Source organism: Raphanus sativus, chromosome 3 (assembly GCF_000801105.2).
Source record: "Raphanus sativus cultivar WK10039 chromosome 3, ASM80110v3, whole genome shotgun sequence".
NCBI classification, from domain to species: Eukaryota; Viridiplantae; Streptophyta; class Magnoliopsida; order Brassicales; family Brassicaceae; genus Raphanus; species Raphanus sativus.
The window spans coordinates 17964609-17982969 of NC_079513.1; the positions used below are offsets into that span (position 1 = coordinate 17964609).

The window sequence follows — 18361 nt, forward strand, 5'->3', positions numbered from 1 at the left end:
AGAGAGAGTGTGTGTGTGTTTAGGGTATATCCAAGAATTTAGGGTTAGTGTTTGGATTTTTACCCATGGTTTAAACTTTGTCCATGGGTTTAGGGTATAGTGTTTGGTGTTTATGATTTATTTTTTTTGTGATGGTTTTTTAAATTGTTAAAAAAATTTCATCTTTTTGCAGCTAATAATATTTTTCTTTTATTTTAAAAACTAAAACAAATTATTATTATTTATTTATTATATTAAAATAAAATTGTACATTAATTGGCAACTATGATTAGTTGGTAATCACCCAAGAAAAATCATGATAAAATATTAAACTAGGAATCATTTCCATATAATAAAAATTGTGGTAGTTAAAAGATAATCGATGAATTAAAAGAATGTTTACATTTTTATATTTTTCAAAAAAAAAGGGTTTACGATGAGAGAGAGAGCGAGAGGAGAGAGAGAGAGAGAGAGAGAACAGTAGGTACCGAGGACAGGAGTGAGGAGGAGAGTGGCGCTGATCCAATTCTCCGAGACCTTGTGGTGGATCTTCTCTGGGAGATCCTTCCAGAGTCCGGTCATTATCTATGAATCAGCGCCACGCATAAATATTAAAACTAGGAATCATTTCCATATAAATAAAAATTGTGGTAGTTAAAAGATAACCGATGAATTAAAAGAATGTTTTCATTTTTATATTTTTCAAAAAAAAAGGTTTACGATGAAGGGGATACCGAGAGAGAGAGAGAGAGAGAGAGAAGAGAGAGAGAGAGAGAGAGAGAGGAGAGAGAGAAGAGAGAGAGAGAGAGAAGAGAGAGAGAGAAGAGTGGTGTTTAGGGTATACCCAAGAGTTTACAATTTAGTGTTTAGGATTTACCCAAGGGTTTTAGAGTATATCCAAAGAATTTAGGGTTTAGGGTTTGGATTTTTACCCAAGGGTTTAAGTTTTGTCCAAGGGTTTAGGGTATAGTGTTAATGTTTATGATTTACTCTTTTGTGACGGTTTTAAAATTGTTAAAAAAAATTTCATCATTTGGCGCAGCTACTAATATTTTCATTTATTTTAAAAACTTAACACAATGACTATTATTTTATTTATTATATTTTAAAAAACTGTACATTAATTGGCAAACTATGATTAGTTGGTAATTCACCCAAAACAAATTCATGATAAATATTAACTATGAAACATTCCCATATAAAACAAAATTGTGGTAGTTAAAAGATAATCGATGAATTAAAAGAATGTTTACATTTTATTTTTCTCAAAAAAAAAGGTTTACAATGAGAGAGAGAGAGAGAGAGAGAGAGAGATATTTAGTGTTTAGCGTATATCCAAGAATTTAGGGTTTAATGTTTGGATTTTTACCCATGGGTTTAAGCTTTGTCCATGGGTTTAGGGTATAGTGTTTAGTGTTTATGATTTAATTTTTGTGAAGGTTTTAAAATTGTTAAAAAAATTTCATCTTTTTGCAGCTAAATAATATTTTTCTTTTATTTAAAAACTTAACACAAATAATTATTATTTATTATATTAAAAAAATTGTATATTAATTGACAAACTATGATTAGTTGGTAATTCACCCAAGAAAAATTCATGATAAAATATTAAACTAGGAAACATTTCCATATAAATAAAATTGTGGTAGTTGAAAGATAATCTATGAATTAAAAGAATGTTTACATTTTTATATTTTTCAAAGAAAAAAAGGTTTACGATGAAGAGGATACCGAGAGAGAGAGAGAGAGAGAGAGGAGAGAGAGAGAGAGAAGAGAGAGAGGAAGAGAGAGAGAGAGAGAGAGAGAGAGAGAGAGAGAGAGAGAGAGAGAGAGAGAGAGAGAGAGAGGAGAGAGAGGAGAGAGAGAGAGAGAGAGAGAGAGGAGAGAGAGAGTGTGTGTGTTTAGGGTATATCCAAGATTTTACAGTTTAGTGTTTAGGATTTATCCAAGGGTTTAGGGTATATCCAAGAATTTAGAGTTTAGTGTTTGAATTTTTATCCAAGGGTTTAAGTTTTGTCCATGGGTTTAGGGTATAGTGTTTAATGTTTATGATTTACTCTTTTGTGATGGTTTTAAAATTGTTAAAAAAATTTATCTTTTGGCAGGTACTAATATTTTTCATTTATTTTAAAAACTTAACACAAATTATTATTATTTTATTTATTTAAATTTTATAAAACTGTATATTAATTGACAAACTATGATTTGTTGGTAATTCACCCAAGAAAAATTCATGATAAAATATAAACTAGGAAACATTCCATATAAAACAAAATTGTGGTAGTTAAAAGATAATCGATGAATTAAAAGAATGTTTACATTTTCATATTTCTAAAAAAAAGGGTTTACGATGAGGGGGATACCGAGAGAAAGAGAGAGAGAGAGAGAGAGAGAGAGAGAGAGAGAGAGAGAGAGAGAGAGAGAGAGAGAGAGAGAGAGAGAGAGAGAGAGAGAGAGAGAGAGAGAGAGAGATAATAATTTAAACCTCAAAGTATATTGAATTAAGTAATGTCTAAAATGTTTATAGTTTTGAACCACAAAGACCGAATGGAGAACAAATTTAGTTTTTGTAATACATAAAACATATGAATCGTATTTGAATAATACATATTTATATTAATAACACATAAAACATCTGAAGAACAAATTTAGTTTTAATAATACATCAAACATTTGATTAGACATTAATAATATTTATACATAAAACATAAGAATCGTATTAATGCCCGTGTGGGGGCATTAATACGATTCGTATGTTTAAAAATAAAATATGTTAAAATCTTAATCTTATTTTTTAAATACTCATCAATACTGATAAAATCTGAAAGAGAGAGAGAGAGAGAAGAGAGAGAGAGAGAGAGAGAGAGAGAGAGAGAGAGAGAGAGAGAGAGAGAGAGAGAGCCATAGAGAGATAAACAAAATGAGTTCGAGAGTAAGATGCAAAGAAAGAAATATAGAACAAGTTTGATTACACAAAAATTTACATACACAATAATTTGATTATATATTAATATATTTATACATAAAACCTATGCAAAGAGTGTGATTACACAAATATTTACGTACATATAATTTGATTAGATATTAATAATATTTATCTTACTCGAATTAGATATTATACACAAAATCTGTTCTTCTTACATGGTTCAAAGAATACAGCCAAGTTCTGTGGAATCCTTACATGTTTGAAGTCAATGACCTACGAGGAAGGTATGTTATTATACAAAAATCATGCATATGAAATCAAATTGTATAATAATAATTATATCTTTATATGCAAGTTCTTGCAAATGAATCAGAGTAAGATAAATCACACCGGTGATATGTATAAACTATTGAGACTATGGAAAAAGAGGTTTATGGACAAGCTTTTCAAACCTGAACAGTTAAGGATTTGTATAGACATCGAGCCATTCTCACTCCCACAAATGATGAAGTGGATAAAATAAATGATTATATGCTTTCGAAGTTGCCAGGTAACATGTTTTGTGTTTACTCTTATGTTCCAGTAAATTTTTACATGTCACTCAAGTAAATGATTTATATATGTTTCTATCTCAGTGACGTCTATACCGTAAAATCAGCACCACCAAGATTAAACACAAAAAAACACACAAAACCCAAATTCCAAACTATATTTATATACTTTCTAATATTTTCGAAAAATTGCTGATCTAACCATCTCATCCCGCGCAAGGCGCGGATTACTACCTAGTTTTGTTATATTTATTAAACTACTACGCCAAACACTGACTTTATTCATGCGGATGATTTCTAATAAATCCTATCTAGTGAGATGTCATATGCGCCACATGTGTATATATATAAGAAATAGATAGCAACCAATCAGTTTCATGCAAAGCACCAAGTGAAACCCATGTTAAGTAGGAATGTTGGACATGAGTTGCAGAAGCTTTTGAAAACCAAGAGCTTTTGGCCTAGTGGTAATGGAACTCCAGTTGGAGTGCCCGCCCTGGGTTCGAGTCGCCTTGGCCACCTTCCCGCCTATAACCATATTGCCTCTAGAAAAACTATAGTTTCACGTTCTAACCACCTCTCTGTCTTCTCTAGTAAAACAAATCAAACTACATTTGAGATTTGAGAACCATGCATGTCTTTATAGTGACCATAGTACTGTAAAACAAAAAAAAAACGAAAATTAATCTGTGTTTCTCCTTCTTTATATCAATGTATATCTTCTCCATTAGAAGATAACTTCTGGCACAATCAAATATGTCAATATTATGTGACTTCCGTGACAAGTTAAACCATAAGTGTAACTTTGCTTATTGATGAATTACTCTTGAGCAATAGAATGGACCAAACTGTTTGCAGATCACTGAGAAGAATATGGTTGAGGTTTCATGTCCAGAATTGGATACCACAATTCCTTTTTTTGTGATCATGTCACAATTCATGTAAGCGAATGGTAAAACTTGAAGATTTTTATTTTGATTTATCTCATATCAATGTCTTGATTTCTATTGGTTGTTGACAATTTTTGGGAGTTTAGATTTTTTTCCTTGTCCTGCTGAGCTGGCATATTAGGTTGGCCCCATGACCACAAGTGTCTTTCATCGCAGCTAAAGAATCTAGCAAAAGCTGAGTGTACTATATATATAGAGTGACACACATGTCACTTTAACCTTTTCCCCAAGATTTTAGGTTGGCCCCATGAACTCCCCCACGACCACAAGTGTCTTTCATCGCAGCTAAAGAATCTAGCAAAAGCTGAGTGTACTATATATATAGAGTGACACACATGTCACTTTAACCTTTTCCCCAAGATTTTATTCTCGTACCTATCCCGCGCGTGTGCCGTAACTAACAACGTGAGACAAAGTGCGAGCCTCTGTGTCCTGACAGTTTTACAGTTCCTCATACTCTTTTTTTCTACCCAAACAATCTTCACGCGTTTCCCCCTCATGGCGCGTGACTCTTACTCTGGACATCAGTCAAAAATATGCTCATCAAATTTTTTATTTTTTTTGTTTCTTTTTCTCTGAGGGAGAGAAGAAGATGAAGGCAACAAGCCCTGTATAACTGATAATATAGAAAGTGATTTGAGCGCTGGGAAAAAACACATGCTGGACGCTAAGAATGTATGCACCAGAGAGTATGAGCTTAACCAATGTGTTGCTTGTTAAAAACTCTCTCTCTATAAAAACGTAATCCAATAGTCCACGTTCCATTACGGTCCAAATCCAACCGATGTATAGTTCCCATTTTCTTTTCTTATGTTTGTATTGTATGCTCTAATGAATGGAAGTATTAGAGTAAGTGACACAAGCATACTTTCTAATTACTTTTTTATATCTTGTATAGAATATATATGTTTATGTCATAAGGTTCTCTAACCGGTTGGAAGAGAAGTAAATTAGATTTCCCTATTTACAATAGCTTTGTGTTGGCAAACACGGTGGTTCTGATATTTTTTCCTTTAGAAACGTGCACTAGCCTTGAAGCTTGCTACTATAACTTTAGTTTGTTTAGGAAGGCCGAAAGCCTATGATCTTTCTGTATATTTGTACACACTTGGATGAACCAAACTGTTAAATTGTAGGTAATTTTCTGAGTATTTCATAAACTTATTAATCTTAATCTGAGTCGATACTTAATTTAATTTTGAATTATAAAAACAATACATAAAAGAAAAAGTTGTGCGTATATATAATTAAGTAATCTATACTAATAAAGTAGGCTTTTTTTATCTCCATAGGGGGAAAAATGTCATGTGTCATCATCATTTAATTCTTTTTATATTGAGTCATTAAAATTATTTATATGCAAATTTATTTAATTTAGATGTTGAGACCTAATTCCAAAATTTTTGACAACCAAGCCCAATATTTTACATACTTCTTTTTTTACTGTTATCGTGTATTCATATCTATGTTCCACCTGCAAAACTTTTACTGAATTATAACGTTTCCGTGTCACTGAAACATGCTCATCAAGTTAATCATTGAAGATATCTCTCATGACGTTGATTTTAAAAAAAAAATTCCTAATTTCATAGATGCTAATAAATAGGAATGCAAATAATCAGATTTTTTCTGCTTCACCAGATTCAACCTTCTGCTTCCTTACACACATATGCCGCCACAATGGTTTCATCCTACATCCTTCTTTCTAAGTTGAAGTTCGGTTGTTGCTTTCAGATGGTGGTTACACGTCTTTTCCGTCTCTGGAAAACATGCAATCTTAAAAAATAGAGGAGTTATGGGAGTTCACGAATGCCATCAAGAAATCTTATAACGAATGCCAATAAAAATCTTACAAAAATGCAATTCATATAAAATATTCAACAACAAATAAAATATTTATATTCAAATAAAAATAAAATACAATTTATAACGTTAAACTGTTAATCTTAAAACAACAAATGCAAAGTTATTGAAATTTAATATGTTTTACCTCAGAGACTTTACTATTGTATACAAAACATATTATTGAAAAACACAAACACAAATATATTAACCTATAACCTATTACGATATAACATAATAAAACATTAAATAATGTTCTTAACAAATAGAGATGACCACATAATTACATCATCCAAAAAAATTTACTCAACAACAATAAATATCAAAAATTAAAAAATTTAATACTAAGATTTAGGATTAAAAATACACTGTACCAACTTCGAATGTATCTTTACGATCAATATACATCTGATTGGTTAAATCGATATAGTCACAACTTCTTAATTTTGACAAATCCAGAGCGAGAAGAAACTAGCGGTTAATATAACACCTGTGATTATTTGAAATTATCATCATAAGCACCGCTCACAAAATATAATTCATAGAAATCAACCTAGAAAAGTCCAAAGCATCAAACTATTATAACACCTCCCCATCATCCCAATATACAAAACTAGGTCTGGGCATAAATCTCAAACCCGAACCCGATCCGAAGTAAGAATATCGGTTCAGTTATGGATCTAGCCCAAAACAAGATCAATTTCATTTACTTTGGGTTATCGGTTTGGTTCCATTTTAGCCGATAACTGAAGAGTAACCCAAGTTGTACCGAACAAATACAAAGCTGATAGTATAAAACGTGACAAAAAATCATCTTATTCCAAATGAGATGACGCAAAATAAAAGATAAATAAAATGCAGTTTATATGACTAGCATAGATTTATCAATTTAAGTTTTTAGACATCTTTACTATCATATCTAATTATTGATATATATATATATATATATATATATATATATATATATAATGTGAAAAGTAATATTTTCACAACATAATATATATATATATATATACATATAAATATATATTTATAAACTCTAATTTAATATAATCATTGTAAGATGAAGTCCATATTTATAAATTTTCTAAATCATAATTTAAATTAATAAGTTTCAATTAAATAATAAACAATTCAGCTATTACACTTTCAAACTCTAATGCATATATTTAAACTTAAATTTCTTTCATGGTAACTTTGCAAAGAGTACAACCAAATTAATAAATTCCATAAAATCATATACATATTTTGTTTTCTAAAATACTGTTGAGAAATATTCTAAATAATAAAACTATAGTCAAATCATAACAATATTAGCAACCGGCGCATAGCGCCGGCAAACCCCTAGTTTAAAATAAACCATAAGTAAATTATACAACCAGCATCTGATGATATAGATCATGTATTCATCATGTTAAGTTACTTTTACACTGGCACATCAAATGGAGAAAGATATTTAAAAATAATAATCAGATGAATTGGATGTCAAATAAAGCCAGGAGTTTAGCTTGCAGGAAATCAATGTTGTCGTTTGTGTTGAAACCAACTTTCACGGTTTCAAGACATTGCAACTTGTCCAAAAAGTGCTTCATCTGTTTCAGCTCTTGAAAAGAACCTCCATACTCTGAAATTTTTAGAACCTTCACTTGACATGTCTCTAAACAACATAATTTCTCCTCGTTCACAATCTTCATTTTCTTATGCTTATGATTCTTCTTAGGACTGCAAGCGCATGCATCTCCGCATTTATTTGTTACTCTATGAACGAGACCCTGAAACCAAAGAACAGTTTGATGTATACGTAAAGGAGGAAGTAAATAAAAGAATATAGTCCCAAATAATGGAAAAAAAACAATCGGAAATCCATAATAATACCTTGATAGCTAAAGTGTGTAGATTTGGACAACTCTTGAGCAGGACCGGCATTACTTGCCAACCTTTTTCCTCGTGACTCTCGATAGATAAATTAAGGAGGTTCTTGAACACGGGCATGGACTCACAACAGAAATGAAATGCCTGATCACAACAGATGAAAAAAACATATATAAGCAAGGTCATCTTATGCTGACAGATTCTAACCAGCCCAAAAAGAAAACAATAATAAATAGAAGTAGCAAAAAAAATGACTGACCTCAAGGGAATCAGGAGACAAGTGAAGGGTGGTAATGCTGGTTATACCCGCAACTAGATTTGTAACATCACCAAATATAGGCTCCCCATCACCATAATCATTATCATAATCATCGGAATAATCATAGCGGTTAGTTGACTCACCTAACTTAATACTAAGCCTGGCTTCGACAAGAGTATCTAAATCAACAAACTGATAGTATTCAAAGACATAACTAGAATAGTCAAGGTAGACAAGATTTGGTGCTCCACAATAAGTCACACGGTGATCATCTTTAGCATCCGGAAAATCGAGAAATACCACAAGTCGCTTGATGGATGCACTCTGCACGATCGTACCGTAACATGGCAGAAGCAACTGATCATTGAGTATGTATAACTCCTCCAGAACAGGGCTGCCACGGATGAGCCCACTAAAGTTGGGACCATCAAGCCCTGTAACTGATAAGATAGAAAGTGATTTGAGCGCTGGGAAAAACACATGCTGGACGCCAAGAATGTATGCACCGGAGAGTGTGAGCTTAACCAATGTGTTGCTTGTTAACAACTCTCTCTCTATAAAAAAGTAAGAATTTCCTCGGGAGGCATGCAAGTGTAGTTCCAATAGACCACGTTCCATTAAGGTCCAAATCCAACGGTAGTATTCATAGTTAGTGCAATCTCTAGTTGTATGACTGAGAGAGAGTTTCTTGATGATGTGAGAGTCGCTTAACAGAGAAAATTGCTTCTCCACGAAATCAGAGAAGAGATGTGAACCTCTTGTTTCTTCTTCTTTGTCGGGATAAACAACCATCGACTCGTCAAAGCAAATGTTGTCTACAAGAACCATCAGATTACGCCACCTCTTGGACAGAACTGATGTTGAAGCAGCCACTTTTGTCGGAACTAAAGAAAGGATTTTGCCAAGAATCTCATCTGGCAATTTGCTGATGGAATCTCTACAACGCATGACTAATACAATAAAAGTAGGAGGAGTACGAGGGAGATCGAAAAAGCTTCCTTCGCTTGGGAGAGAGATCGCAAAGCTTTATAGAAGAACAACAACCGTTACAGTTTCCTTTTTTCTCGGCTAATTAATTGTTTCCAATTTCAGTTTTGAGTCTTTCCAAATTTTGTTTTTTTTTTTCTTTAAAGCTCATTATCCTTTTTAATTAGATTCCGATTCGTATACGATTCTCGCTAGCGTCGGTTACGTTCGACACGTGTGATTAGGATCAGTACAATGATTTCTCGCAAAAACGTGCTTAGAGCAATATTTAAGGGGAAGTATCTTCCCAATGGTTTCTAACCAACTTAGTGTTAATAACCTTTATGTTATTTAATTAACAAATAAATTGTAAATCACAAAAGTTAATGTAAACCAACGAAAAACATGCGTAAAATGGGTATGTAAGATTCTTGGTTCTAGATATTTAAATTTATAATATCATAATGAATCAGCGTTAAAAATATATATTTAAATTTAATAGGTATTTATAATTTTTTTGTTTGGGTTCGAGTCGGTTCCCCATGGATTCTAGTCGATTCAGAACTATAATAAAAATATCTGTAAAGTATCTACAATTTTATCTGGAAAAGATACGGAATACCCAAATTGTAGTTAAAATATGTCATATATATATCTAATCATTGCTAAAAAAGATTAATATTCAAATCACTATATATATTTTTTCTTACAAAAAAATTCAAATCATCGGCAAAATTCAAATCCCAGATTTTAAATTGAATCGAAAACTCAATTTATTAGACGAGTCAAAGTCAGATCGTTTTCGACTGGTTGGTCCGATCTGGTTTCCAAAACACTACAACGTTTATAACATAAAATATCTCGTGCTTTCAGAGCACATATCAAAACCTAATTAGACTTAATAATCAAGCCAAACTCGAAAACTTATAACCAAACCAAACCGAAAAACGGGCCCCACAATCATTTAAAAATGCATATGTGTATGTTTTAAGAAAATAGAAAAATCCCCATTATATATACGATTTATAATCATTTCAAGTATTTAAACAAGATTTCTAAATTTTGACAAAAACAAAGTAGCTGTAATTTTCTTGAGTATATAAAAAATGTATAAATCAAAAATCTGATATTGATTGCTAAGAATAAAATTGATTGGTGATAACACTGCATTTTATCTGGACTCGAAAAATCGAATCGATCCGTATATTAAAAATAAATAAAAAATGAACTCAGCGCAACTACGTTCCTCCTTACAAATCTTGATGAACAAAAAGGTACAATAAAGTAAATAGTAAACGGAGTAAAAGAATAAAAAACTATTAAATTGTTTTTCACTTGAAAGGTGAATTTGGTGGCTGAAACTAGAGTAAATGAAATGTGGCTGAAATATTATCGCTAATGGTTCCATCCAGTCACACTCTATGTAAGAACTCAGAAAAGACACCAATCTCTCTAGATTTATGCACGAGACGATTATATGAGTCTTATATGGGAATTAATCAGATTATCAACTAAGAAAAATTGGGGAAAATCAGATTTTTTGTTTGTATGTTTGTGATTTTGGCTTGACTCTATCTCTGTTTTGTTGTTTTATTCTCTGTTTTTACGATCTCTCTGTTTTTACTTGTGTTTCAACTTACACAAGTTTTGGGATCATTTTTATGCATCAATTTATAGGAAGAAACCAACGGGGGAAAAATCTTATTGTATTGTGTTTATATGATATGATTTCAATTTTTTTATAAAAATAAATATTGAATAAATAAATATAATTTTCATTATTTTCTTCAAATGAAAATTTAAATAATTTTCATTATATTCTAAAATAGTTAGTTAATATATCATTAGTTTAATAATTATTTATTAAAAAAATATAAAGAATAACTATGTCAGTTTTGTAACTATTCATAGAGTTTAGATTATGTTTCACAATTTTATTGCCAATTACTTGTCGGTCACTTAACAGTTTAATAACTGCATTTACTTAGCAAAGTAATCGAACACATTCTCTGTAATATCATCTGACTAGTAAGTTTATGTTTCCCAATGTCATCTACCATGAAAAAATCTCACGTTCTCTCTTAAGCAATGGAATGGTTACATGTTAGCCTACATAGTGGTTGAAATGAATACTCTAAATACATATGCTTCTGATCTTTTGGTATTTATAAAGTGAAAGCCAATGGTTTTTTTTTTCCCATCTAATCTTATTATTATGGGTCTAAAGCCCAAAACGAACACATACATGAAGTCCAACATAAAGGGTAAGCTAAGAACACTGGGTCTACCATCCAGCCCAACCACTAACCCATTACACGTCTAAGCCGAACATGTAAGCGACCACGTGTTGAAGTTTCCACACCGACAAGGCACGCGTCACACAGACGGAACCTGGCAAACCGAACCACCGCGACCCGATTTCGCCGGGAAATCGACCCCACCGAAAGTACGAGACACCCGTCGTCTGAACACGCTTCTTGGTCCAAAGGCCGAAGCTTTCGCCGGAATAAACGAAACGAACATGTTTCGCCGGAACACGCCGGAGACAAACCATCGCACCCACCTTCGTCACCTCACTGATTCCACCTGAGAATATCCTCGAGTCTGTCCCGCCAAACAATTCTACGCTCTAAACAGCATATAACAATTGTCTACAATCGAACAGAAACCCCAATTTCCTTGCGCTGATATACCACTCAAGTGATTCAGAAACAAGGAGGGACCATGGAACTTTGATGTTCAAGAATCAATTGACTGAAAGAAGAGAACAGAGGCGTAGATCGGAACAAACCCAAGATAAACCTAAAGAAGCCGGAGTCGCCGTCGTCTTCGAGAAGAACCACAACGGTGTCTGAAGCCGGATATCCACCACCAAACGGATAGATGAGGATACTGGAGTCGAAGCCAAACGACCACCAAAATGGAGCGTCGTCGGAGTCAGGGAGCCGGGACTAAACCGGCGCAAAAAATCAAACTCTTTCTTCTGTTCTCTCTTTCTCTCTATTCCTTGTGAAAGAGATATAAGATTGAGAACAAGGACAATAGAGAGAGCTTTCTCTCTGTAAAAGAGAGGACAGAGAACTCGAAAGCCAATGGTATAACTGAAGATAATATTTTGCTTTATCTCGGGATATCAGTGTCTTGATTTCTATTGGTTGTTGATAATTTTTGGGGTTAAGACTTTTATTGTCTTGTCTTGTCTTGCTGAGCTGACATTGGCTGGACGAAATGTCAAAATTGTTTTACTTACCACAAGTGTCTTTCATCGCAGCTAAAGAATCTAGCAAAAGCTGGTGGACTATAGATTGACACGTAGGACAGAAACAGACAAATCCAAGATCTCATAAGCCAATTAGGAAAGAGATACAGATACTTCACAGATAACAAACCTTACTCTTTTTTTTTTATCAACACAAACCTTACTCTTAAGATTTCTATAAAACCGATCTGTACTCCCCAAACATTTTCAATCACTCTCACCAGTCACAAAAAAAACACAAAAACTTAAAAAACAAGAAGAAAAGTTCTAATGGCTGCCTCAACCATGGCTCTGTCCTCCCCTGCCTTTGCCGGAAAGGCCGTGAAGCTCTCACCGGGAGCCTCAGAAGTCTTTGGAACCGGCCGTGTCACCATGCGTAAAACCGTCAAACCCACCGGTCCATCTGGCAGCCCATGGTACGGATCCGACAGGGTTAAGTACTTGGGTCCATTCTCCGGAGAGCCCCCAAGCTACCTAACAGGAGAGTTCCCTGGTGACTACGGATGGGACACCGCCGGTCTATCTGCCGACCCCGAGACCTTCGCAAGGAACCGTGAGCTAGAAGTCATCCACTGCAGATGGGCCATGCTCGGAGCCCTAGGCTGCGTTTTCCCTGAGCTTTTGGCTAGGAACGGAGTGAAGTTCGGAGAAGCTGTTTGGTTCAAGGCTGGTTCACAGATCTTCAGCGAAGGAGGGCTCGACTACTTGGGAAACCCGAGCTTGGTCCATGCACAGAGCATCTTAGCCATTTGGGCTACTCAGGTGATCCTCATGGGAGCTGTTGAAGGTTACAGAGTCGCTGGAGAGGGACCATTGGGAGAAGCAGAGGACTTGCTTTACCCAGGAGGCAGCTTTGACCCTTTGGGTCTTGCTACCGACCCAGAAGCTTTCGCGGAGTTGAAGGTGAAGGAGATCAAGAACGGGAGGTTGGCTATGTTCTCTATGTTTGGATTCTTCGTTCAGGCCATCGTCACCGGAAAGGGACCGTTGGAGAATCTTGCCGACCATTTGGCTGATCCAGTCAACAACAACGCATGGGCCTTTGCCACCAACTTCGTCCCCGGAAAGTGAGCGAGTTTAAAGGTTAATTATCATGCGAGTGAGCAGCAGAGAAAGAGTTTGTTTGTATATGTGTGAAACTTCCTGTCTTATCTTTGTATGATTTTATCAGAAACCGAACCTATTTTTCTCAACTGTGTTGGCGTTTTATCTTATGACTCAAATTGAACTGAATTATCATTTCTCATTTCTCAAACACATATGTTCTGTATTTTGACAAAAAGACAAATGAAGCTATATGATAAGAAACTGCAAGGCAAAATTACAACAGAAAGGAAAGAAAACGAACAATACTAGTCCTAAGATGATGATGCCGTCCAAATGCCACAAGATGCTTCACTCTTAGCCATTTTCTGAAACTTCAATGGTTCTAATTGGCGCAAAGGTGCCTTCATTTGGCAAGCTTCATAAACTACTGATCTTTGAAAAAAATCTTTATTGTCCAATATGAGATTGTGTGTTGTAACTATTTAGCAAATTTGACAAAGAAAACTCTGCGAGTTTCATGTTTACAGTCCCTCCTGTGAATGAAATATGGTTCTAGTGTGTTAATCAGGAGTTGTATCTCTTCCTAAGCAAGTATTCCAATATCAACAATGGCTGCAATGGACCAGGGGTAGTAAAAGTACTTACATGATTAGTGTGGGATCTGGAGAAGAATGAGAGCGGTTAAGTATAAACAGAATGAAATGGTAGCTCCAGCGAGGACATTGTGGAGCAGTCTCTTGTCATCTTTTGTGGGTATGAAAACAGACTTTAACGTATTGGTAAGTTCGAAAAGCCGATGAGACACCTGAAGAAAATTGTGGGTACAAGAACAAAATTTACAGTTACTATAAAGTAGAGTGGATAAGGGGCTTTTTTGTAGATTCTAACAAGTTACCAAGACATAGATGGCCGTGGTGAGCATGAAGTTGAGCATTGGGTATTCCGGAATGATGGATAGCAGCCACTTGGGCTGTCCATTAGGCACATTCGATCTGCATCACATGCAACTTTCTGTAAATCCTTGAGACAAATGGTTTCTTGCCTACTTATTTGGGAGAAATTAAAAGTTTCTTGCTGACCTTAACCAGATGTGAAACTGAGAAATATAAGTCTCTAGTGTAATCTTGCCGAGCCACCTAGGATAGATCATGACAATTGTGTCTTATTAGAGATGTTTTCATATTTCAGAATAACACCAAGCTTTGTTGAAATGGACTAAGATTAAGAAACATACGCAAACAGTGTCAGAGAGAAATTTCGCAGCTGTTGTGTGGAATTTCGCAGACAGATGTAGACACTGAAACAGTACAATCAAAGGTTAAGTCAGAATCCAGAAAAAGGAATAATGTCTCAAGATTCGACTTTATGTGACAGAAGGGTTTTGATACTAACGTTATTGGAATCCACGACGTGTAGGGATGATATTTGTTGTATGTAACCTTGTCAAGCTTGTAGATGTATTCGTACCAGAGGTATCCAACCTGAATTATATATACAGAAAACAACTTGGCCATTAGAACATTATCAAATACAGTAAGCTTCTTAAGCCAGAGAGAGGCCAAACTCACGAATGAGGAAATTGCAATTATGCTTGTCTTGATCGACAGCTTTCTCTTGGCATCACACTCCTCCAATTTCTCCATCCATCTCTCTACCTGAGATCAAAATGTCGAAAAAGATTTCAGTAGTGGGTGTAGAAGATATGAAATACTGCGAGCACCATAGGTTCAGGAGTTACAGTGGGATGGAAATAGGCATATATCATTCCGACGATCCATATGTAGCGGTCAAGTCCTGATCTGAAGTGCCATTCATGTAGAAGCGGTAGATCGGGTTTAGCTGGATCAGTGTATCCTGCAGTTGTTTACGGACAGAAACCAAATGTTAGGCAACATAAATAAACACAACAGATTCTGATGACCAAGTGGCAGTGAAAAATGATTTAGCACGAGACAGATATGTAGTTAACCATGCCATAATCACTACAAGATATGAGAAAGAGTCCGATACTGACCCAGTAAGAATGTAAGAGGACTCCAGAAAATCTCAAAAACTCCAGGAATCTCCCACATCAGGATGACCACGAGAAAGCATGAAGCAATTTTCACAGCCATGACTGATGGTATTTCATTATACCGACTGAAGATACCAAGAGCTCCATACACCATAAGAGTAAACAGAGTGTGCATCGGACAGATGTAGTATAGCATATAATCATTATTGAGAATAATGCAGCTAAAAGCCACAAATAAGTTAAGACGCCACATCATCTGGACGAAGTAAAAGATCTCATGAGCATCTTGTATTTTTGAAAGAAACATATGCTTTATAGAAGCATATATGATGATAAACTAATCAGCTATAGATACTGAAACTGTCGATTTAACCTGAGTGAATCGTGCAAGGGAGAAATCCTTTCTGATATAGTAATAAGAGAAGTTCCCAAAACCAGTCATCCAGACGTAAGCAGCGATGAAGACCCTGATTGCATTGTATATCTCAGCCGCAGCAAAGTAATGATACATGAGAAATAAAACCTGCAAAGACACAAAAACAGTGAATTTGCATGAAGACAGAAAAGGTAATGAAAATTTACAAGGGAAAGAGTAGATCAATTACCTGCATCCATCCCTTCCACTCTTCAGTCTGGTGACGATTAAGAAAGAGGATGGATTTCCCCGTTATTGGTGATCTGTCATTGTGTTTCTTCAAGGATGCAAAGGCTGACACTATGATGAGAAGACAGTAGAGAAAGATGAAAAGGTCTCTGTTGTAATTCTACAAAATAAAAAGTAAAGTGTCATCAGTTGCAAAACTATTTTCAGACTCAGATGTCAGTTTTCTATCTCGGAACAATCTAAAGATACAATGTTAGAGACTATATATTACACAACATGAATTGTTTTCAGAAGATCTTTGAAAGAGAAATTCTTCAAAGAAGTTTTGAGGGGGCTAACCTTTGTGGACTCTCCAAGCAAGTTTGTTCGATCGCAAATATAAAAGTAGAAAAGAATCCCCCCGAACTCAGCCCTGAGAGGAAGTAAGTAATAAAGACAGTCATGATGATGATCAGCAAGAATCCAATCTGATAATTAAGTAACTTACATGGCTCTCAACGTTGCTCGATTATCAATCAAGAAAGAGTCTTCCATCGTCAGAAACCTACAAGTAGAACAACGCAAATGGTATTTAAAAAACGATTTTCACTCAGAGTCTAAGAGACTAGAAAAAGGAAAGGAGGAAACCGCTATTAGCTACCTAATCAAGTTGGTCTTGATAGGAGAGTTATAGAAGCGTGAAGAGACTGATCTAGGAAGACCAACTCCTTCAAGTAAAACAGCTACTTCCTCTTCCTTGCCTTTCACCTCACCCAGTTCAACCAAATTACTATCTGAATGACTGCAATTATATATAGATTAATCTACCAAGTTAGATACATAACACGAGAGAAACTTATATAAATAAACAAAATAATACGTACACTTTAGAGTGCAATGAAGACCTCTTGTACTCCAGAAACTCAGAGTACATCCATGCTATGAATACAGGGATGACTCCTAGCAGAAACGAAACCTGCATTTCAAGAAAAACGAAGAAGATATTAACAGAGAGAGATTACAGTTTACTACGTCATCCACAAACCAAATCTCTAGCTTCGCATCATTTCGAAATTCAAAAAACTGAAGCTAAATCTTCGAAACTGAAACAAGTATATTGCCTAGAAGAATCCAACTAGAATGCGAAACTGATCAGAGTTGGTGGATTCAATCAACTCCCACACCCTAACGATTATAGTTAGGAATCAAATCCAACTGCAAAACTATTCGTTCCAGATCGATTGGAGAAGTTCGAAAACGTAATGTGATTAAGAAGAAGAAGAACACTATGAGCTTTTTACCTGGCCAGGCGTGATTGGCTCAGAATCCGCCATTGTAGTGGATCGGCGAATGGATCTTCGGAGATTGATAAGGAACACTGGAAACAGAAGAAAAAAAACGATGGGGGAGAGATTGTCACTCTGCCGTTGGATCTAAGGTATCGAGTTCGATCTGTAGGAGGATGAACTCAGGATCCGGAACACTAGGAATGCAGCAGAAGATGCAGAGTGCGAAGTAAGGAGGAGAAGAAGAAGAAGATAATTGTTGCTTAGAGAATGGAGAAAATAGCGGGTGCGACGTCGTTCTCGTCAAGCTCCCCTCTCACCCGAACGGTTGTTGTTGGTTTGGCGATGGCTTTGTTCGCTGGTTTTTTTTTCCATTACTAAAATTTCAGAAAGTGGAGATTACGTTAAAGATAACAACACGCTAACAAACATATGATTATTATCATTATTATCGATAAATAATGGAGCGAGAAAAAGTTACCACTAAAAGTCTAACATGTGTGGATTGGATTAAAAGCTGTCTTTTTTTTGTAGACTAATAATTTTTAAAAAAATTTTATGAATAGAAATTTAGCAGAAATCACGTTTTGAAAACGCATTCAATTTGATATATAGTACCAATAATCACTTTTTTTTTGGTAAAATACCAATAATCACTTTTGTTTTTATTATTATGCTTTTAGTCTCGTATGTTTTTACACCGTTACAGCAACATATGATTTATAGTCCGTACAGCAAGATATGATTGATAAAAGCTTTTCTTCTATTCTCTTTGCTGTGTGTACTCAGTCAGACCTATTCTTGGAATGAATAAAACCAAGGCGAAA

General features: G+C 34.9%; 3 protein-coding genes across 3 annotated transcripts; 1 reads left to right on the forward strand and 2 right to left on the reverse strand.

Annotated features, from left to right (window-relative positions):
- Positions 1-7717: 7717 nt before the first annotated feature.
- Positions 7718-9366, reverse strand: LOC108845371 (F-box/LRR-repeat protein At1g48400-like). Its single transcript, XM_057006391.1, has 3 exons — positions 8380-9366; positions 8124-8264; positions 7718-8020 (listed from the first exon to the last, which is right to left on the reverse strand). Exons 1-3 carry the CDS (start codon positions 9325-9327, stop codon positions 7718-7720), a joined length of 1392 nt encoding a protein of 463 aa, XP_056862371.1. The 5' UTR covers positions 9328-9366.
- A 3442-nt stretch (positions 9367-12808) lies between these two features.
- Positions 12809-13797, forward strand: LOC108848012 (chlorophyll a-b binding protein 1, chloroplastic). Its single transcript, XM_018621413.2, has one exon. It carries the CDS (start codon positions 12875-12877, stop codon positions 13673-13675), a length of 801 nt encoding a protein of 266 aa, XP_018476915.1. The 5' UTR covers positions 12809-12874; the 3' UTR covers positions 13676-13797.
- Positions 13798-13825: 28 nt separating this feature from the next.
- LOC108848011 (protein REDUCED WALL ACETYLATION 3) lies at positions 13826-17935 on the reverse strand. Its single transcript, XM_018621412.2, has 16 exons — positions 17550-17935; positions 17133-17224; positions 16910-17050; positions 16757-16813; positions 16609-16681; positions 16271-16429; positions 16039-16188; positions 15666-15921; positions 15390-15505; positions 15220-15306; positions 15044-15132; positions 14886-14948; positions 14731-14787; positions 14547-14643; positions 14297-14456; positions 13826-14184 (listed from the first exon to the last, which is right to left on the reverse strand). The coding sequence occupies exons 1-15, from the start codon at positions 17580-17582 to the stop codon at positions 14301-14303; spliced, it is 1626 nt and encodes a 541-aa protein (XP_018476914.1). The 5' UTR covers positions 17583-17935; the 3' UTR covers positions 13826-14184; positions 14297-14300.
- Between the last annotated feature and the right edge of the window lie 426 nt (positions 17936-18361).

Coding starts and splice junctions, on each gene's coding strand:
- LOC108848012 (XM_018621413.2), top strand. CDS start 12,875: ATGGCTGCCTCAACCATGGCTCTGTCCTCCCCTGCCTTTGCCGGAAAG.
- LOC108845371 (XM_057006391.1), bottom strand. CDS start 9,327: ATGCGTTGTAGAGATTCCATCAGCAAATTGCCAGATGAGATTCTTGGC. Junction 8,265..8,379: donor TGTCTCCTGATTCCCTTGAG/GTCAGTCATTTT, acceptor TGTTGTGATCAG/GCATTTCATTTCTGTTGTGA. Junction 8,021..8,123: donor TACACACTTTAGCTATCAAG/GTATTATTATGG, acceptor CTTTGGTTTCAG/GGTCTCGTTCATAGAGTAAC.
- LOC108848011 (XM_018621412.2), bottom strand. CDS start 17,582: ATGGCGGATTCTGAGCCAATCACGCCTGGCCAG. Junction 16,814..16,909: donor ATCAAGACCAACTTGATTAG/GTAGCTAATAGC, acceptor TTCTACTTGTAG/GTTTCTGACGATGGAAGACT. Junction 15,506..15,665: donor TCCTCTTACATTCTTACTGG/GTCAGTATCGGA, acceptor AAACAACTGCAG/GATACACTGATCCAGCTAAA.